Source organism: Eublepharis macularius, chromosome 2 (assembly GCF_028583425.1).
Source record: "Eublepharis macularius isolate TG4126 chromosome 2, MPM_Emac_v1.0, whole genome shotgun sequence".
Lineage (NCBI taxonomy): Eukaryota > Metazoa > Chordata > Lepidosauria > Squamata > Eublepharidae > Eublepharis > Eublepharis macularius.
In genome coordinates, this window is record NC_072791.1 from 101,668,792 (window position 1) to 101,689,927 (window position 21,136).

Genomic DNA, 21,136 nt, shown 5'->3' on the forward strand with positions numbered 1-21,136 from the left:
GATTTACAGCTACTATCTCTTGCAGATGGAAAAAGAACTGGGGGTGAGAGGAATGGATACACCTTTTGACAGCTCCACCCCAAAGTAAGAGACAGTGTTCTGTATCTTCTTCATCTTCTTCTTCCCTCTGGTAGTTTCAGGTAGGTAGATGTGCTGGTCTGCAGTAGAAGAGCAAGATTCAGGTCCAGTAGCACCTTAAAGACTAACTAGATTTCCTTTGGAAACTTTAACTTTCGAAAGCTCATACCAAGAAGATCTAGTTGGTCTTTAAGGTGCTACTGGACCCGATGGTGTCCTTCCATTTAAACTGGCAACCTCAATTGAGGCAGGTTTTGGTTTCTTTCTTTCTTTCTTTCTTTCTTTCTTTCTTTCTTTCTTTCTTTCTTTCTTTCTTTCTTTCTTTCTTTCTTTCTTTAAGATTAAATCAAGGATGCTCGAGACTGCTCACTTCTAATTTCCTTTTTTTAAAAAATGAGAAAACATTCACTTGCTGAAGGCGGGGATCTGAGTAGTTATCAGCTCGGCTGCTGCTCTGCTCGCGAAAATGCCTTTGCTGTTGCGGCACTTGGGTGTGCGCACCAAGAGGGAGACCCACCCCGGGAATACACCCGCTTCTTGTCTCAAAAGACTCAACAGGAAAGGGCGGGGAGCAGACCGAGGGAGAGCGCGCGCGCGAGGCGCCTCCCCCCCTCCCCCTGCTCCGTGACGTAATCCACACGAGTAATCTGACCCCAAAATATGTCCGCGCGCACAGACCCTGACTCACCCGTTTTCTCTTTCTGAGGCTCTTTCCCTTTAAGGAATAGTAATTCTTCCCCCATTCCTAACAAACACTCCCTCTCCAGTCCTCTTCTGTTCACACCCAGCATGTCCTTTTCCTTGGAGTTCCGACAGGGACCTGCTGCGATAAGCAGGAGCCTTGGGGCACCTTAGCCGCCTGGATACTATGTCGTTCTGCTGCCACAGCCTACTAGCCCGGCGACGCCTCTGGGAACATTCCCAGGGACCAAACGGGAAAGGATTGCCAGGGGAGGAGCGAGCGAGAAGAGTGGGGGCGTGCGCGCCTGCCCTGTCTCCCTCCCGCCTCGGCCTGCCCTGCCTCTCCGGAGCTCAGGGCTTGCTGTGCTAAGGTTGCCCGTCTTCTGCTGCCATGAACCGGCTGGGCAGAAAAGACGAAGAGACTCTCATCGAGATGGCCCAGGCCACCGACGGTGAGTAGGGCTCAGGGTGCGAGGGGGAGGGGGTATCTTTCCAAGCGGCTCAGTTTAGCTAACCTCCCCCGGGAGAAATTGGCGTTTGAGGCGGCTGCTCTTGTGCAATGCGCTGGAATCCCGTGCTTCCTCTTCAAGCTGGCCCGCCGCTTCCTCTCGCCCTGTCCCGGTGCTGAAGGCAGACGGCAGGCCCGAGACAAACATAACGGTGCCGCCGGCTAGAGTGGGGTGCGGCTACGAGGTGGCGCAGTCCGGCCTCCTCGGCCTCCTTGACTTCGCGGCTAGGGCTTTGGCTGCCCGGTGTTTGGTGGCGGAAACGCCGGAGGGTCACTTTTTCCACCCGGCAGGCTGCGGTGGCCAGAAGAAGGCGGGCTGGAGACACGCCTTGGGTGAGGCAGGCACAGGGAATTTTCACCGGTCAGGGAAGGAGGGTGGTTCCCTCTCTCCCGGGAAGCTGCTGAAGCGATCCAACTTCAGCGCAGAGGCTGCTGCACGCGTTATCAAATTCCTGTGGGGAAGACTGGAATCGACAAATAGGCGTGTGCATAGATCATAAGGCAAGGCTTGCACGTGTGTATGCTTGTCACATACAAAGTGTCTTCCATCTAAAAAGTTGTACAGCGAAGCGGGCCTCAAAGAAATCCTGTACGGGTATGACAGTGCACTTCAGTGTTGTCAGAGTACTAGAGAAGGTAGCAGTGCCTCAGTGAAAAAGTAAAAGTGGATCCTGCCTAGAATTCATGCTTTGAGGGTTCTGATAGAAAATTGGTACTTTATCATTCATTTTAGCTGAAACATAGGCCAGAGACTGTTTCAAATGCCATTTTAGCCAAAATTTAGACCAGAAGCTTTTCCAAATGCTAGGTCTGGCTGATATATCAGGGAAAACAATAATTAAAAGCGTGCTAATGAATACTGAATGGCTTTCTCTTACTAGTGAGTAATTACATACAACCTTGTACGTCTATTAAAACAAATATTTTTAAACAATGTCAGTCTGGGACATCATCAGCATCAGTTGGAAATCAACTACTGCCTTGCCTTGTATTGGAATAATGGTCCATATCAAGCCCAGCATTCTCTATATTGTTTGGCAGCTTTTTCCAGAATTTTACGTAGAAACGTTTCTCAAACATTAAATAAATGATAAGTTTGGAATCCAGAAAAAAATGCTCAAAAAGCATTAACAAAACATTTATTGCAGTGAACACATTTGATACTATATCATACACATTTAATATATTTGTACATATATTACTGTACAAATATATACATATATAATGTACATATATAATGTACAAATAAACATGTACAAAATACATATTCTCCTGGTGGTGATAGCAGTGGGTTAGCCTTCCTAGCTGACTCTGAACCAGTTGTGGCACATTGCCTTGGTAACAATGGGGCCAGCCCAGTAGTTCCCCCCTTCCCACAATGAGGCAAAGAGAGGGCAGGGATCTAATCTACTTTTCACTGAGCACTTCAGCTGGTTCCAAATCAGTTGAAAAGACTTTGGCTGGACAGGTGGCAGCAGTTGTAATCCCTAAGCAGAACCATGTTTAAGTGTGCTTATTTGTTTTTATTATCTGTGTTAAACATACATTTATATATTGTATATATGTTTATATAATAGATGGTATGTGTGCACTGAGAGATACTTAGCAGCTATATTATTTGAGATCCTTTAAATAGCTATGGTAAGAATTAAATTTGGGACCCTGTTCACGTAAAGCATAGAGGGACTCATTTTCTGCCTTAGTCTAGAAAAGAGCAAGAGCCCAGTAGCACTTATAAGACTAATAAATATTGTGAAGAACTATCTGAAGAAGTGAGCTGTGGCTCACGAAAGCTCATACTCTACCACAATTTTTTTGTTAATCTTATAGGTGCTACTGGGCTAATTTTTACTGCTACAGACTAGCATGGCCACCGATCTTGATCTATCTGCCTTAGTCTGTTTCTTTATCCATTGGACAAGGACTATCTGGCACAATTAAGTCTTCCACGTGTGTCCTCAGATTGGGAACAGTTTTTCTCTTTGAATTTGGATTTAATATGTTTTTTTACTCTTTTAGCAGCACAAATATCCCAAGTGGAATGAGTGGCTTACAGAAATGGAAACTAAGTACAAATAATTAAATGTAATACAAGATGTTGCTGGGAAGAATATGTTTCTCAGCAGAACTGGGGACTAGCCATGATGGCAAGACACTTGGCTTCTGTCTTTCCTCCTTCTAATGGCCTCAGTGATGATAGTGCTACTGACTGGGAGAATGATTCTAAGGTGGAAATAGTTGCAAGCATGGTGATGGAGATCTAAGAAACCATGAATAGACTCTGATAGTTCCTTCCTTTCCCTTTTGTTCCTCATTTGAAAGATAGGATGGTTCTCCATATGGTTCTCCATAGATTCTTCTAATGTAATGTTTAATGCTTAAGGAAGCACTTTAAAAAACTAATCCCGCGTGCTTATGAAAAAGGTTGTGTTGAACTGGTTATCTGCATAATATTTCTGGGAACAACTCAGTTTCCTATTCTCAAGGCCCATTTTCTTACCAGAACTGCCACTTCCAGCTGCTTTACCTCCATTCACTGTAAAATGTACTCTTTAAGATGTCACAAAAGAGCTGCTGTGGCTTAATGGTTAAGGAGTTGGGCTGTGAATCAGAACTCTGCTGGTTTGAATCTCTCTACTGCCATGAGTTCAGCAGGTGGCCTTGGGTAAGCCACTTCTCTCAGCCCCAGCTCTCCAGCTGTATTGTGGGAATTATAATAGTGCTGACTTTGTTACCTGCTTTGAGTCTACAGGAGTGGTATATAAGCATGGTTGTTGTTGTTAGTATTATTTTTACCAGACTCCTTATAGGCTTGGTTGTAAAATAACTGGAGACTTACAGTGTCTGTAATTATTTTATTTAAAAATATATAAGCAGTGCATAAGTGAAAGAAATGAGCTGCTCAAACAAGGCACCATTTTCCTATCAAAATTGACAGTCCCAAGCTGCCCTGCCTGCCCCCTGGTAACATTTATCTGCAACATAGTTGAAAGCAATAGGAAAGTGGAGATTTTCATTGGGAAAAGACATGAGAGGAAATAATGAAATTACCCCACCTCAGGGAATCTCTTCTTTTTAAACAGCAATTTAATGGTGGCTGCCAAGAAAGCAGTTTAAAACATAATCAGTGAACTACAAGTATGTAGGAAGCCAGTGTAAATGAGACAAAATTGGAGTGATATGTTCCCTGTGATCCGCTCCAGTCAACAGCCTGGCTGCAGCATTCTGCACAAGTTGAAGTTTCTGAAAACTTTTCAAAGGCAGCCCCATTGCAGGGATCTAATCTAGATGTAACCAGGGCATGTACCACAGTAGCCATATCTTTCCAGGAAAGTGATTGGTTAACCAATTGAGGCTGATAAAGTGCACCCTTGGCCTCAGCTACCACCTGGTTACCCAGCAGTATGCCTGGGTCCAAGAGCATATGCCAGACTATGGACCTGTTCCTTTCAGGGGAAGGCAACCTCATCCAGAATGGGTGACACCTTAAATCCTGCATTAGACCTTCTACTCACCAGTAGCACTTTTGCCTTGTCAGGATTAAGCTTCAGTTTATTCGCTCAAGTCTTCTCCAAAACCGCCTCCAGGCACTTGTTCAGGATTTCTACAGGCTCTTGGGGATCAGCTGGGAATGTAAGAAAGAGCTAAGTGTCAATTACATATTGGTGATAACTGAGCTGAAATCTCTGGATCACCTCACCTAGCCATTTCAAGTAGATGTTAAAAAGCATGAGGGAGAGGATGGAACCTGATGGGACTCCACAAGCCAAAGGTCAAAGGGCTGAGCAGTGAGCAGCAGTCCCCCAGTGTCATACTCTGAAACCTACTCTGTAGGTAGGATTAGAACCACTGCAGAATGGTGCCTCCCAATCCCAACCCCAAAAGGTTGTCAAGAAGGATGCCATGGTCAGTGGTATCAAAAGCTTCTTCGAGGTTCAGGAGAATCAACAGACTCATACTCCCTCTGTCCATCTCTAGGCACAGATCATCCACCAGGTCAACTAAGGCTGTTTTGGTACCATTTGCAGGCCTAAAACCAGATTGGAAAAGATCCAAACCATACACTTCAGGAAAGCTTGAAGTTGCAAAGCCGCCACTCGACCAATTGCTTTGCTCAGGAATGGAACATGTGAAACTGGTTGATAGTTATTAAGATCTCCTAGGTCTTTAAAATTGTGTGCACTACAGCCTGTTTCAAGGCAGGGGTGATCACCTCCTCAAAGAGGCATTAACTACCTCTCACACCCAGTCAACAGCCCCCCCCCCCGCCCCCAACAGATTTAATTAACCAGGAAGGGCAAGGGTCATACAAGCAGATGGTAGGTCTCAAGCCACCAAGGATTCTGTCTACATCCTCCAACTGAATAAACTGAAAAATATCCCAATCAACTGGACAATCTGGCAATCTGAATATGTAGAGTCTGCCCTGATGTGGATAGCCCAGATGAGCTTGATCTCATCAGATCTCAGAAGCTAAGCAGGGTTGGCCTTGGTTAATAATTGGATAGGAGACCTACAACAAAGACCAGGGTTGCAGAGGCTGACAATGGAATACCACCTCTGTTAGTCTCTTGCTATGAAAACTCTACCAAGGGTCGCCATAAGTCAACTATGACTTGAGGGCACTCGACACACACACAATGTAGAGTCCAACTTCAGACAGATGTGCTAGATTTTATCTGCAAAGTACTAAGCAAAATGGTCACAGTGGGCCACCAAGTAATCTAGTCCTTCCTGCAGGCCAGATTCCAATAGGTCTCTGACCACCTGGAACAGCTCTGCTGGCTTACACTGTGCAGACATAATGGTAACAGAAAAGTATTGGTTCTTTGCCACTGTTATCACCATGGAATGTTTTAAAATGAGCTCTTGCCAGTGTCTTCAAATTCATTCCAAGTCTTCCTTCAATACCACTCTAGCCGTTGTCTTCTCATTTTCTGCAGCCCCTTTGAGCCAAACTAGACAAGATGCCTGATACAAGGAGGACATGTGTCAGTTTCCCACAAGTTTTGACAGGAAGTGTAGTGAGAAAGAGCCCCTGCCAAGGCAAAGAGGGAAAGAATCCCTCTTCTCCCGGGCAGAGGCTCTTTCTCTAGGCGACTCGTCAGACTGCCGCCACCAGCACGCTTGGCTCAGCTCCTTCCCAGCCTGGCTCACCTCCCTCTGACAGGGGGTGGAGGTGTGCTTGCTCCTGTCTGGAATGCAAGCAGAGAATGGAGTGCCGCCATGTGAAGCCTTTGTAGAGAAGCCCCTGCCAGGGTGCCGTTGAGGAACGGGCCAGATGTCATGCAGGGATCTCACCCAGCTCTCCATGAAGCCCGTTCTGCACCCTGCACTGCCCCTCAGTGTGCCTGCCTGGGGCAGTGACTCAGGAAATGAAAGGCTCGGCTCGCCCGCCCTGTGCCTGGCTCACCCACCCTGCTCCTGCTTCACCCACCCTGTGCTTATCATCTTCATTCAGGCAAAGGGGTGAGAGCTCCGGAGCAGGACAGAGGATTTGTTGCCCCAGTGGAAGAAGGGTGCTCAGAAGAGCCTTGATGGTGCCATGCCAAAGCCTCATGCCTAAGAAGGTGCAGTGGCCCCTCATGGACCCCCTCCCTGCTCGGGCAGGGAGGGCACCCTTCTGAGTGTGTGCCAGGACTGGATGAAGCAGGCACAGAGCAGGTGAGGCAGGCATGGGGCGAGTGAGGCGAGGCCAATCCTTCACTTCCTGAGCCACCCTACATCTCGCCTGCCCTGCTCCTGCCTTGCCTGGCCCCGGCGGCCTCCAAGAAGGGCACCCTCTGTCTGGCCCCGGAGCTCTTGCCCCTCTGCCTGAAGGAAGACGGCAGGCACAGGGCAGGTGAAGCAGGTGCGGAATGGGCAAGGCAAGCATGGGGCGGGTGAAGTGAGGCCAGTCCTTTGCTTCCTGAACTGCTGCCCTGGGCAGGCGCACTGAAGAGTGGTGCAGGGCACAGAATGGGATGTGTGGAGAGCTGGGCAGGATCCCCGTACAATACCTGGCCCCAGGGCTTTTTTTCAGCTGGAATGTGGTGGAATGGAGTTCTGGCACCTCTTGAAAATGGTCATTTTAATAGAACCTCTACCTCTGTAGAACCTTGGTGTCCTGTAAGTCTGAACCCTGAGCAGAGAGTGATCTGTCCATGACAAAAGAACTATTATAAATTCCTCCATCCTCTGATCACCTTCCTCCTACGCAGAACAAAATACTAGATTAAGTGTGTGACTGGCATAATGTGTAGGACTAGTTTTTATGCACCTTTCCTGTGAGACAGGTCCCTGGTTGTCATGGAAGCCATGAAATGAGGTGCTCCTGATAAGGAAGCCTTAGCATGAATGTTGAAAACCCTCAGAACAACCAGTGTAGGGGTCATCAGCACCATGCCCGAGACCACCACTATCTGCTCAGGAATGGGGACAGTGGAGTGGGCGGTACATCAACAGTATCCTGTCTCTCAATCACAACTTTCAGCCTTGCAGTGGGAAGTGCCTTGGATGGGTGGACACTGTGCTAGGAGACGAATCATTATAAACTACATGGGCACCACTTCCCCACCCACCAGGCCTATGTTGAAGTATCACTGAGTACTCTGGGATAGGTTTACCCCTCCTCCCTCCCTCAATCACATCTCAGTGATACATGCCAGGTCAGTCTTCTCATCCAGGATTAAATCCTGGAGGCTACTGTTTTTCTTGTGACTGACCTGGCATTTAGCAGCAGGATTTTATAGCCTAGCTGTTACCCAAATTAGTTGGGGGAAATTAGCTTAAAGGAAACAATGCAAGAGGGAGTAAATGGGATTTTCCATCAATATTTACAAGGATTTTTTCCTTAAGAAAATAAAGAAATAAAAGGACAAATATACAATCACACACAGAAAACATGAGGCTAACTAAGAGGAAATCAGGAAGGGAAAGGGTACAAAGCAGTTTCAGGGAAGGCTATAATTACCAGTCTCGAAGATGGAGGTCCATGGTGGCAGCAGCGAAATGACCATCATTTCACAGAGAGAAGAAGAGAAGGCTCAAACAGATTTGGGGGTGTATATAAGGGTCTCAGAAAACACACACGCAGAGGTGGCTAGGGACTTGATGACTCTGTGAGTATCAGATGGTAACAGCAACCAAGTTTGGTGAATAATGTTAAGTGTTGCTTAATTAGGGTAAATGGGTGAGGAGAAGTGAAGCCAAGCGTGGATGCGATTAGTCAAGAACTTCTTGAGACCCATTGTCTTAAATTGTCTCTCTCTCCAGGGCATGGAGGGGCAATTAGTCAGTCAGCTACTCTGACTCTCTTCTAAATATTTTCCAAGGCTCTCATCTTGTTGTCATCCATTTTGTGTCATTTTGTCCAGGCAGTGTCTTGCACTTAAACTGCCCCTCAGTGAGAGGAGGGGTCTGACTGCTAATACAGCAAGTTGTTGATAAGGTTACCAGCATCACTTTGGTTGGAAGAAGAGCTGGGAAGGGCAACAGCATGCAAATATCTACTGTCCCTTTCCCTTACCTGGCCTGCTCTTCTCCCACCACCATCTCTTCCCTACCCTATAAATTCACTATGAATTGTGGCACCATCTTTCAACACATATCCCTCCAAGCACTTAGCTCCTACCAGCAGAGGAAAAACCAATAAACGGCAGATTGAAGTCAACTAATACTCAACACATAACAATCTCAACCTGTGTCTCCCTTGGATCATGGAAAACTAGGAGTGCCATCCCCCCACCTGGGGCGGGTTATCCCCTGCTCCCACCCTCCCCCACCCCCACTTACCTGGCCGGGCAGGGTTGCGCTTCCTGGGGTGCCCCCCGGGTGCTGTAGTATGCCCCTGTGCCCACAGTGGCACCCTGGTGAGCATGGGCATGCTCCCAGGCTGCCCTTTCACTCGTATGATGATGTTACTTCCTGGAACATGTGCATGCGAGACTTGAACCAGGGATGCTGCAAGGTAGATTCCAGGCTCCGGATCTCCCACTGGGGGAGTCAGGAGACCTGGCAACCCTATGGAAGACATAAAACATAAAATACACTCATCTCTCACCTGGCTACTGGAAAACATAAAACACACAAACACTCAGATTTTGACATACTACATAAAATTGACTTACTAGATGTTAGCATGCTGTCTTTCAGCTAACTGTTTTTTCCTGTAGATGTCTGAGATGAAATTATTCTAGTGACTAAAAGAAAGGTTAATTTTTACAAAGTGTATAGCTGCTAACATTCCAAAAGCAGTTAGTAAGCCACTTCTGAAAAAAATTAAATCAGTTGCATTCATTTTTACCTTTCCCTTAATATGGATACATCTGATAGTGTTTATGGTACCATTTTCCAGCAACACTACACAATTTCTTTTCTTGCTTGTGAAAAATGCAGGAGTCACACACATCAGTAGGACAGCTTTAACAGCTTTTCTTTAGAGATGCCTGCTGTAACATCTGACATATTTTGTTTGTTTATTTGTGGGTAAGAAATGTAGCTGCAATAATTCCACACCAGTCTTATTCCAGGTAAAAAGACCATTAAGGTCCTGGGACAAACAAAAACAAAATTGACCTGACAATCTAAAAAAGGGAAACACTCTGCTATCAAGGGAGGTTCCATTGCCATTTCCAAGTTTAAAGTACCAAGAAATATACATAGACGTCATATTTATATTTTTCTGGTCTAAAATATCATCCTGATGGCTGAAAGGAGATGCTGTGTTCAATTGTGCACTCAAAGGACAGTTTGCCTCAGGTGATCAGAGAAGAGGCTAAATTGTACTGCATATTTTCATATAGAAGCATACATATATATCATTGTCTTAGGGAAATTATCATACTTTCAAGAGAGATATGAACTAGCTTTCAAAAGTGTTATTTCCCAATATGCAAACTTTAAAAATCGCTGCAGTTTCCAGCATTTTTTAAAAGTTTACATGTTTATTTACATGGTGATTTATGTATTTCATCCAGCCAAACTCCTGATAAAAGGATAAAGTTATACTTTGTGTATAATCAAGGAGATCAGTTAATTGTCTAGGCTGGTACTTATCAAAAGGTAGGGCACGTTCCTGACACTGGCTTCTCATTGCAAACCACAGTATTGCATCTGTGTCTGGTTAGATTGGTAAATTGTGCAAGTGTCAGTGTCCCCCATGGATCAGCTGGCAATAGACTAGGAAGCAGGTATTGTAATGACTTCGTTTTCAAGAACTACATCCCTATATTTGCATAAGTTCATCATCCAGGTGGAATTTTTTGAAAAGACACATACATTAAAATAGAGAAACTTGCTGTTTTCTTTGGTAGCCATATGTGTCCTTAGAATGGTCAGCAGAATACATTTCTATCACACTGTATAGAATCAGTGAGTTTGGGAGATGAATCAAATGCAGAGAAAATCCTGACATGTTATTGGAGTATTCCTGTCTAAATAAACTGTGCTAGCAACTAGATTTAGAAAATAATAGAGTCCAGTAGCACCTTTAAGCCTAACCAACTTTATTGAAGATAAGCTTTCGAGAACCACAGCTCGAAGAGATTCTTTACTATTTACTATTTCGAGAATCCACAGCTGCTGGATTCTTTACTCTTTTGCAACTACAGACTAACACAGCTAACTCCTCTAGATTTAGAAAAGTTACTTGTTTTCAGTGGTGTTTTCAAACAGGAACAACTGACTTAAAATATTTTGAAGTCTGCACATCTGAGTCTGAACTCTTAATGGATAAAGTTTTGGAGGCAATGCTGAAGTAAAATTAGTTGACACATTAATAAACACACAGAGAAAGGCAGCTTCCTGCAAAGAAAGGGGAGGGAAACTTTTTGTGGCTAATCGTGACCAAATATAGGCTTAGTGAGGAACTGAGTCATGAGAGAGTTTAATGAAAAATTACCCATGCCCTTTCCTGTCTTTAATGCAGAAAGTAAAGCATTTTTGGAAAGGTTTTCAGTTCCATTAAATGAGTTTAACTGTACACCTTTGCTTCTGGATTAATTAAGATGTTGATTCAAAATCTAATAGTGATTTTAAATCTGACTGTACAGTCTTAATATACGTACTGATGAATGCAGGGAGTTTGATAGGACAGGGGTATCGTGGGGGAATTGGACATCTTTCTGTAAAGCATAGAATAACTCAATTTGTGCCAAACATTGGCACACTGGAACAATTTGCTCTTTCCCTCATCCCAATTTAGAAACTGAAAGAAGCCCTTACAGAGGTGGAGGGGGGGGGCGCTGGCAGGGGGCATTTTCAGGAGAGAATGAGTTAACATGGGAAGGATTAAGCACTCTTTCTTCTCACTCTCCCCTACCCCGCCCCCCCAAAATTCCTGTTATATCAGAAAATGCTAATTTAGGAACACACATTTGCCCTAATGTCTAAATCTGCCCTTGATTTTATCCCCTTTGGGTTTCTTTCATAATTCCTAAGTTATCTGCTTTATTTGTCATCCATCTAATGAAAATGAACCAGTATCTGATTAGAATTTCAGGTAAAATTAAGAATCCATTGTTGCCACTCTCCATTTCCTCAAGTAGTAAGAATTTCCATTTCAGGTTTATTTCCAGATGAGTAGCTCTGTTGGTGTGTTGCAGCAAAAATAAACTATGATGAAATAATAACCAGAGCCTGCAAAAAGTTTTTAATTGGTCTTTTTTCAAAGGTCCTAACTCTCATCAGCTGTCACGTTAGGCAAAACCATAGTGATCTGTCCATTCTTAGCAATCAGCAAAACTCTAAAATTGTTTTTTGCTTGGTGCCAGCATACAGGTATAAAATTATGCATAGCATAGTGTGAGCTATCTTATATATTACTATATACATGATACACTTTTGTGGGAGGCTTTGGGGGGGGACTATTGTTGAACAATAACAAGCAACTGGGCCTGGGTGAATCATGGAAGTCTTGCGTTATCAAGTTGTCCAGCAGTTGCTTTTGGGTCTGGCCCCAATAAGTCCTCCCTTAAAGGCCCAAGCAGCCCTGCCAAAGGCCCCTACCTCTGCCTTTTCCCAACAGAAAACAAGTTAAACTGTTATAATTGCCTAGCAACAGCCACAGAGGACATCTGGTTAAAGCTACGTATGCTCCTTTTACCATTTTTTTTAAACAAACTTTTTAGATTTCACATTTTTCTGCAAACCTCGGGCCATTTTCAGGTATAGAGGAATTTCTATCTTGTCTATTCATGGCTCTAGTCTCCAAATTTAAGTATCCTCAGATCAGAGTCACTTGGCTAATACTATATAAGAATATCCAATATTTATTTATTGTACTTACATACCCTATTCATGAAGTTATTTACATTCTTTGAAAGATGAAATAATTTAACCAGAAACTGAAGGAAAGGGGTCCAGGAAAGCCAAGCTGCTCCAGCCCTCTTTTGAGTGCTTTATATAGGCTTTTCCCTAGTGCTCAAAGCAGTTCAAAATTAATTACTTGCTAACATGTAGACCAGAACATTTTTTTAAAAAATAAAAGCATATTGGGAGAGGAGAATTTAGAGTAGAGAAAGGGTAGGCTTTTTCTGCTGTCTCCCTCCAGTGAAAGCATTCATTTGACACTCTGCAGGAGAAAAGTTGCTTATGGTGAGGATGAGTAGTGGAAAAATGACTAGGAGAGAATTGATTAAGTACTCCATTTCCCACTACTTTTCTATTCTAAATATTATACTCTCAAAGCCACTTGCTTATATTTTACATTTTATACCCCTCCCCTCAAAAAGTTTATAGCAATCTTATAAAATCAATAAAGTACATAACAAGCATGTCATAGATAACAACCGATATTAGCGGGAGGAGAAATTGAAATCCAAACAATGTTGCTAAAGTGGTTGCTAAAAACAATGTTGCAATGTTGCTAAAAACATCAGAAGCTAATTTTAATCTTTCTAAAACAAAGGTAACAGGTTAGGTCTTCCGCTATACCTGGAGGTCAATCCAGTACTCCTAGGGCTCCAGCTATAATGAAGCAGGGCCTAATTTGTTGAATAGAATTGGTGGGGCATTAGCATGTAGTTAGCCCCCCACTAATCAGAGCAATACATTCAGATAAGTCAGGATACTTATTCCCCAGCCAGTACTTATGGAAATGTATTTTCAGTTTGTTAAGGATCTCTCACGGAATAATGAACATTCTCATGGGATGATGATTAAGCAAAGATGACAGTGTTTTTGCATTCATTATGATGTGTCTAGCTTGCAACAGTAGTCTCCTAATGGATGCTTTGGAGATTATCAGAATTGCTGCATTTTTTACTAACTGTCTTTAAAAGAATGATCTCATACCCATCAGTGATCTAATTAGGCATTGCATATCTCCCGTATTATAACAATATTAAATTGTAAAGAAAAAAACACACACCCATACTGGTTTTGTTACTGTTATGGAAAGATTTTGTGTGGTAGTGCTTCTGCATAATGGAGCAAAGTGATAAAGATCAACACTTTGTAACGTGGATATTGGATACTGGTTTTGTCAATGGGACATATATTATCCTGTTTTTGGGGGGGGGGCATATTTTGGTCTGTTTCCCTTACAACTTTCAAATGGTTTATCTGAAAGGTGTAACAGCTGGTTAAACATTTGTGATAGACATTGCTCAAATATGTTTGGCACTTAGGCATTGTCTGTATGCTAGGAGAATCTCCATCAGCTGACTAGATGTCAACAACAGATGGACTTAACACATACAGTTAGACCTTGGAGCAATGTAGTACAACTTAGCATTTAGTATATAGTATTTCAGAGTGTTTTAAAAAATCCGTATTTCATATATTATTCTAGTAGGCTTTACAACATCCTTGCAATGTAACAACAACAACTGCTCTTATATACTGCTTTTTAGACACATTAGTGCTCCACTCAGAGCAGTGAACAAAGTCAGTGTATTATTATCCCCACAATACATCTGGAAAGCTGAGGCTGAGAGGTGTGGCTTGCCCAAGGCCACCTACTGAGCTCATGGCAGGAGTAGGATTTGAACCAGCAGAGTGCTGATTTGCAACCCAACCACTTAACCACTATTATCCTTATAATGGTTGTGAAACTTAGAAATAATAGTAGCTTACCTAAAGCCACGTAATGAATTTATAATACAGGAGGGAATTGAACCTGGTGTTCAAACATTCAGCTAATTCTTTAGGGCACTGTACTAGGAAGCAACTACTGCTATGACTTTTAGGAATCAACTAGAGCTATTACTTTGAAAACTGTAACTAAGACTTAAGAATGGCCTCCTGCAGTTAGTCACTTAGGTCAACAACACAAGAGCAACACAGGGTCACAGACGACTTTGGCGGGGGCAACAAAAAATGTAGAAGGGGGAAACGAACTCTCTCTTAACTTTTGATGTCATCAGTCACCATTGCAACCTAGAAAAGAAAGTCTGGCTTCCTTTTCTGGAATTTATTGAGTGTTGTGTTCCTTAAAATTTGCAACTCTGGAAAGGTAACTAGAAACAACATTCTGAGATCTTGGCTGAAAATGATGCAGTTGAAAGAACTGATTTACAATTGTTTCTTGGACAGAATAGTTGCTGTTTTGTTGTTAATGGAGACAGTTTAAAAGAAACAAAAGGAGTATGAAAATTTCTCAAGCACATTTTTAAAAATCCATGTGGTTTTCTTTGTTGTCTGATACTCCTGATACAATCATTGTTTCTTTCTTCTTGGTATCTGTTGCTGATAAAAAGTTCCAGAGGTCCCACACACTGGCTTATCTTTAGGTGTGGTGCGGTTTTATAGTTCACATTCCAAGGGATCATATGGCCTTTCTCAACAAGGTTGTTTGGTGGCTGGGGAATTTTACTATTATCAAGCTTATGCAAAATAATAGAAACTCCAGATCCATGGAAGCTATTGGTGAGACACATGCTTAAAAGCAGCAGTGCTAAATTTAACTTTTTTCTCCTGGCCTTTAATTTTATCATAATTTGACTTTGAAATTATACAGGGATCTGTGGTTTGTTATTCAGGGTTTTTCTCCCCGCAAAAAAACTATGTTAGGATATCTGAAAGACTACAATTAGCAAATACAGACTCCTGACGTGTATCATACTGACAAATGCAAGTAAAAAACAGATGATGGGGGCGGGAAATCTTTGCAAGGCCTCAGGGGTTACTAGCAGTGGAAAAGTTAGTGGAAACTGCTTCAGGGAAATACAGATTACGTTCTAGCTGTTTCCAAAGTATGCTCACGTTTGATACAATGAGCCATTATTAAACTCTTATTTTTATTGATCGATCTGTTCCAGATGATCTAGTATCATCACTGAATGATCTGCAAGCTCTTTGAAGTAGCTTGCAGATACATGCCAGAAATAAATCCAAAGGAAATAAAAATTCATTGCAAATAGTAGGTAAAAGTGATTCTATTTTGATACTAAAAATAAAATTATGATGTTCTTTATTCAAAAGCATATAGAATTAACAGAGGCAGCTGTATTCATATTCATGCAGAAGATACCTGTGTTTTGGGACTCAGTGAGCCATGGAGAAGCAGCGGAACACCAGAAGCACAAAGTTCAGAAACTTCACAGCGGGATTCTAGACACATAGCATGGCATAAAAAATCCTTTTTAAATAAATTAACAGGACCTGAAATAAGCTTAGAAATTGTGGACCAAGCTGGAGAAGAGTGGAGAGCAGCAGTGTCTTGTGTAATTGGACAGAGACCTAAGAAAAGAGAAGTTGTGCTAAAAGACTGTCACCAACTTTTTTGATTGGTGGGGTTAGAAAGGGAGATGTAGGCTTGGACATAGGAGCAGGGGTGACGATGTATTTTGTGGCTCTTGCCCTAAGAAGATCTGCATGATGCACAACTGAAAACATACTTGTTGCATTTCTTCAAAGAGAATGTTCATCTTACCAGTTCATTTCCATTGACTCTGTGCTCTCATTCTGTTGGGCTAAGTATTTGTTCTTAATTAGGAAGCTGATCAAGCATGGAACAGGAACAAAGCACTAAATCAGAAGCTCAGAGCCAGTTCAAATGCTATAGCTTCCATCACCTGCATCTATACTGCTGTATGAATGCAGGTTTAGGGAGGTACATCACATGAACTGGTTGTTAGCTATTCTGTGCTAGGGGCAGTGGTATGTGCAAGTCTGTTAGCATGCATACAGTCTGCCCGCATGCCCGCATGATTGTATATCCAGGATCACAAACATTTCCTTGCATACCTTCCTGTCATTTATTATCCGGGGAAAAGATAAAATGTTTCTCCTTTTCCCCCCCAAATGTGGCTCGGCAATCAAGTTCCCATCCCAGAATTGTTCCAAGGAACATTATGTTACTTGCACACAGCAACAAGATTCATAAGATGGAGAGACATTCCCCTCAAATAACAAAGTGTTCTATAAAATGTCCCACACTTCCCTGCATGTTTCTTTGCTTGCCTTCTCCTTCAGAACTACATTGTTAGCACTGGCAGGACAGGTACTGCATCAGGGACAGTAACAGATACAGTTTAGAAGACAATGCGAGACAATGCCAAGGCTTTCCCTTTATTGTACAAAAAAAGAAGCACTTTTGTGATGCCAGCAGCCTGTATACCAGTCTCCTCCCTTATCTCTGACCAGTGTCCCACAGATTGCAGCTGGGCTTCCTAGCAAAGTGTAATTTTCTACTAAGTGTAAAGTCCAATTTCACCACAATATTACCTGTAATAATAAGATTATTCCTAGACCAATCAGATCTTATGCTAACCATGTTAATAGATTGAATAGGGAAGCATTTCATTTGACTGGGAAGGCACATGAAAAAAAATCTCATGCAACAGTCTACCCCCACTCTCCTTTTAATTTGTGTAATCCCCTTTAAAGCCAGCCACAAATTAGCTACTTGACTTCCGCAAGTCAACCAGTCTACTCCCCTTTATATTTTATTTAGATAATGGTCTGCTTGGGCTGACCTGCTGTCCATGTGTTTTATAAATGTATTTTCTTCTTATTTTAACTGAATTTATTATGTACTTTTATAATCTTTTGTTTTTAATTATTAGCCACTTTGGTGGCTCTGGTTGGCCAGAAAAAAAGGGGGGGTGTATAAATTTTGTAAACAAACTAATTTTTAATGAGAATTTCTGTCTTATACATCTAGTATTAAAATATACATTCTATGGATTTGCTTCATGTTCTTCAAATGACTGTTAAGCTATACCAGCTTGAGATTCACATAGAATCTTAGAATGCCCAGAATGTAAAGAAGGCTTTGTTTGAGAGCTGGTACTTCTTATGAGAAGCAGAGCTGAAAAAAGCTTTCAATTGCTCTGTGAAACACGGCTTCACAAGGTCATTGCTAAAATGTGAAAGCCTTATAGAGTTGCAATAATACTGTTTTTCTGCTAGAAATGTATATGCTGTTGCTGACTGTTTGGCCTTTATTACACAGTGCTGATGATATTACTGATAGCAAGGGCAATTGCGTGCACAGTATATTGAAAAAGCCTCACGTCATGACTAATGCATATTAAACACTTTAAAAGGGGGTGGGACTCCAAGTTTACTCCTTTCTCTGGAGCAATACCAAGCCATCTCAAATGTTTTGTTAAATTTTTTTAGTCCTTGAATGTTTCAGCTATCTTCACTACTAGATTACATGTCTGCCCCCACTGCTTTTTAAAATATGTTCAGGCTTTCCCCTACTTTAAGGCTACACTGATTGTAATAACTTCTCCTCCATTAAGTTTTTCTGTTACCCTACTGTAGCAAAACTGAGGCCGCCATTACTACAGCTGTGCTACCTGTTTCACTATTTCCCTTCTTTTGAATTTTCTCACCTCAGAATTTTTATCACCTGAAATTTGTGTGCTGCCATCAAATTAACTTCAAGGTTCCAACCTGCATGTGTAACTTGTACCAATTATTACATGTGCCCATTATATTAGTTTTGAAGATCTGCAGCCCTTTCATATCCAGGCTCACTTTGTATTACTTCCTACTATAGACCTGTAAAAGTGCAACCATAATCTAATCTCTTAATTTTTCAGTCTTCCTTGAAAATGTAAAAAAGGAAAGCAAACATTGGAGGTAAACATATACTTCTTTCTATATTGTTTAGGAGAAGAAGTCAATGGACCTTTATTTGAGAATATATCAAACACAGATTCAGAACATCCTGGTAATTCTGAGGTAAGATCTAACTGTAGATACACTTTGTCTTTAAAAAAGTATATGATTTTTATACTGAAGAAAAAGAATGTAATGCTGTGGTAAACTGTCAGAAATCTGTTTTTTAAAGGAGCCATAATCGTTAACATCTAGAAATTACTTAGCATCACTAGAAATTACTTAGCATCGCTGAACCGCACTTTAATTATTTGTTACGTCTTAATTACTCTTATTATGGATAAGTGATACATGAATTTGATAATATGGTAGATTTTCTTTATCGACATTTTCTCCCTTATTGCCTTACTGTGCAATGGTAAAGGCTGGATGGGATGGCAATGCAGTTGCGCAACCATTTGTGGTGGAGAATGAAAGTGTGCCTGTTTGTTCTCACCTGAGTGCCAGCCCTACTACTACTGAATATTTTTATTGGGGCTTCATGACCAGACCAGATGTACATCTATTCATGTTTGACTGATTTTCCTGGAGCTTATTATTAAATCAACCACACAATCTGTATGTATGTCTATCAAGTTTGTATCCGAACACAGTTTTCAGAGGTGGAGCTAATACACTAACAGTGCAATCCTAAACCAAGTTACTCCAGTCTAAGCCAATTGAAAGCAGTGGGTTTAGACTGGAGTAACTTGTTTAAGATTGCACTGTAAGTGGGAGAAGCAGGCAAATGTGCCCTTTTTTTCAAATGTGTACAGGGGAAAGAGATCACCAAAACTGCTGTTCAATCTTGCCCACAGTGTTACTTTACAAACAAAATAGACTCTAGCATGTTGTTTTATGTGTAACACAATATGTATGATTTTCCTCTGGATGGGAAAGGTTTAAAGGTGTCTGTTCTTAGATATGAATACTCCAGTTACATTCTAATTGTGCTTTTAAAAAGGTATTTACCTATGACTAGTTGTATCGGAATGAAACCATTCTGTTGAAAAAAATGAAATTTTATTATACAACATCAGTTCTTGGCTGCATATTCCAATCAGGGATACTTCTGAAATACTCTTTGTCTAAATTTCACTCCATTCTTCAGAGGAGAAGAATACCCAGCCATATAGGTTAGCAACTACAGGCTAGTTTTCTTTAATTCTTTCAGTTTGGAATCCTGGAAATGAAGATCCCTGTGCATATGCAGCTCTCTATTCCTACTTTTCAGTTGCATTCATTTTTTTCTCTTGCAGTGAAGCAAGCAGCAATGAACAGTGCACATGAACAATTAAGCTTTAGTGTCCTTGATCTGTAACCTACAACCTCATAGATTAGTGCTGATTAGTGCTGAATGATGTGCACCTGTTAAGATCAAACATTTTAACAAAAAGAAATGTTAATACAGTCATACATGTGATCCCATCATTAAATAAGAGAGTGGAAATTGCTTGAGATTGTATCTTGTATTACATTCCTACTTATGTATGTTAGGACTTTTTCTAGAATGTTTCTCTTTCTGCAGCCAAATGGACACTTTGCAAATTTGTTTTGGATATGCACTGTCAGTCCTTGGCAGGTAGATTCCCCAAGTTCTCCACAGCAAACATGCAGGTGTATTGGTTGAAGTTTTTATGATCACACTGGTTCATGCTGTTGTAGCCACAAGATCTGCCAATCTGCCTCTGTCCTGGGGATGAAATAAACTACTTCCCAGTACTCTTCAACAACCCCTCCTTCTTTTCACCCTCTGCATTCTCATCCTATCATCTGGGCAGCTGCCAAGAGGTAAGCAAGCAGGCTACAGAGAAAAGAGAGTAAACCCTACCACCCTCTTTGCAGCTACTCCTGAGGCAAGAGCAAGCCAGCCACAGCATTTGTGTGTGTGGGAGGCGGGAGGCAGTAGTCCCCTTTCTCCACCTCAGCTTAGTCTTCTGCAAGTGTCTGGGCCATCTCACATTCTGCCCTGTGCTGGAGATAGAGCCAGAAGGCATAGAAGGAAGTAAAGGTCATGTAAGCTTTCCTGCTCTGTCTGCTCAGATTGCTGCTGGTTGGCTCAGTGAAGGCTTCTTATGTAAGAGCCCTTTTCTTCCCTTGTTGCCATCTCAAGAGCAGAAGGGTTGGCTTGGAGCCTCCTTGTGCAACACTCTGGTGTGAAAACCTCGGCACCCTTTGCTTCCATTTTTGCCACTTGCTCTCAGAGTTATATTTATTTATTTATCTAAGAGTTGGAAGGACTACCAAAGGCATCTAATCCAACCCCCCACCAATGCAAGAACTACAGCTATAATATCCCCAGCAAATAGGTATCTGTAGTTAAAAACCTACAGTGAAGAAGAATCTACCACCTCGCAAGGAAGACTGTTCCAATGCCAGACACACTACACCACCAAGAAATTCTTCCTCAAATTTAATCAAAACCTCTGTTTTGATTAAATTTAATCAAAGCCTGTAGTTTACAGCCATTAGTCCAAGTCCTGTTATCCAACACAACTGAGAACATACCTGTCCCTCCTCCATGTGGCAACTCTTTACACAGATTCCCAACTTTTTCAGCCTCTTCTCCTCAGTGCTGGCTAAATGCTGGCTAAATGCCAATGCTGTCTAAAGTCGCATTAAGCCTTTTTTTTACCACCACATCACACTGCTTGCTCATTAAGCTTATGTCCACTAGAACCCCCACCCCCCCACCCCGCGGATCCTTTTTACTGGTGGTACTACCCAGCCAAGTTTCACTTATCTGCTATTTATATAAGTGATTTTTATTACCATGTGCAACACTTTACACTTATCCCTATTAAACTTCTTTTTATTTGCCTGGGCTCAGTCTTC

General features: G+C 42.1%; 1 protein-coding gene across 5 annotated transcripts in view; it reads left to right on the top strand.

Moving 5' to 3' along the window:
• The first annotated feature begins 429 nt into the window (after window positions 1-429).
• Window positions 430-21,136, top strand: part of ANO5 (anoctamin 5) — a 106,453-nt gene continuing 85,746 nt past the window's right edge. For all 5 annotated transcript variants that reach the window (XM_054972666.1, XM_054972670.1, XM_054972667.1 and 2 more), the window contains exons 1-2: window positions 430-1,211; window positions 18,315-18,385. In XM_054972666.1, the coding sequence (XP_054828641.1) occupies window positions 1,151-1,211; window positions 18,315-18,385 (132 nt within the window). In that variant the 5' untranslated portion in view covers window positions 430-1,150. The remainder of the gene's footprint in view (window positions 1,212-18,314; window positions 18,386-21,136) is intronic.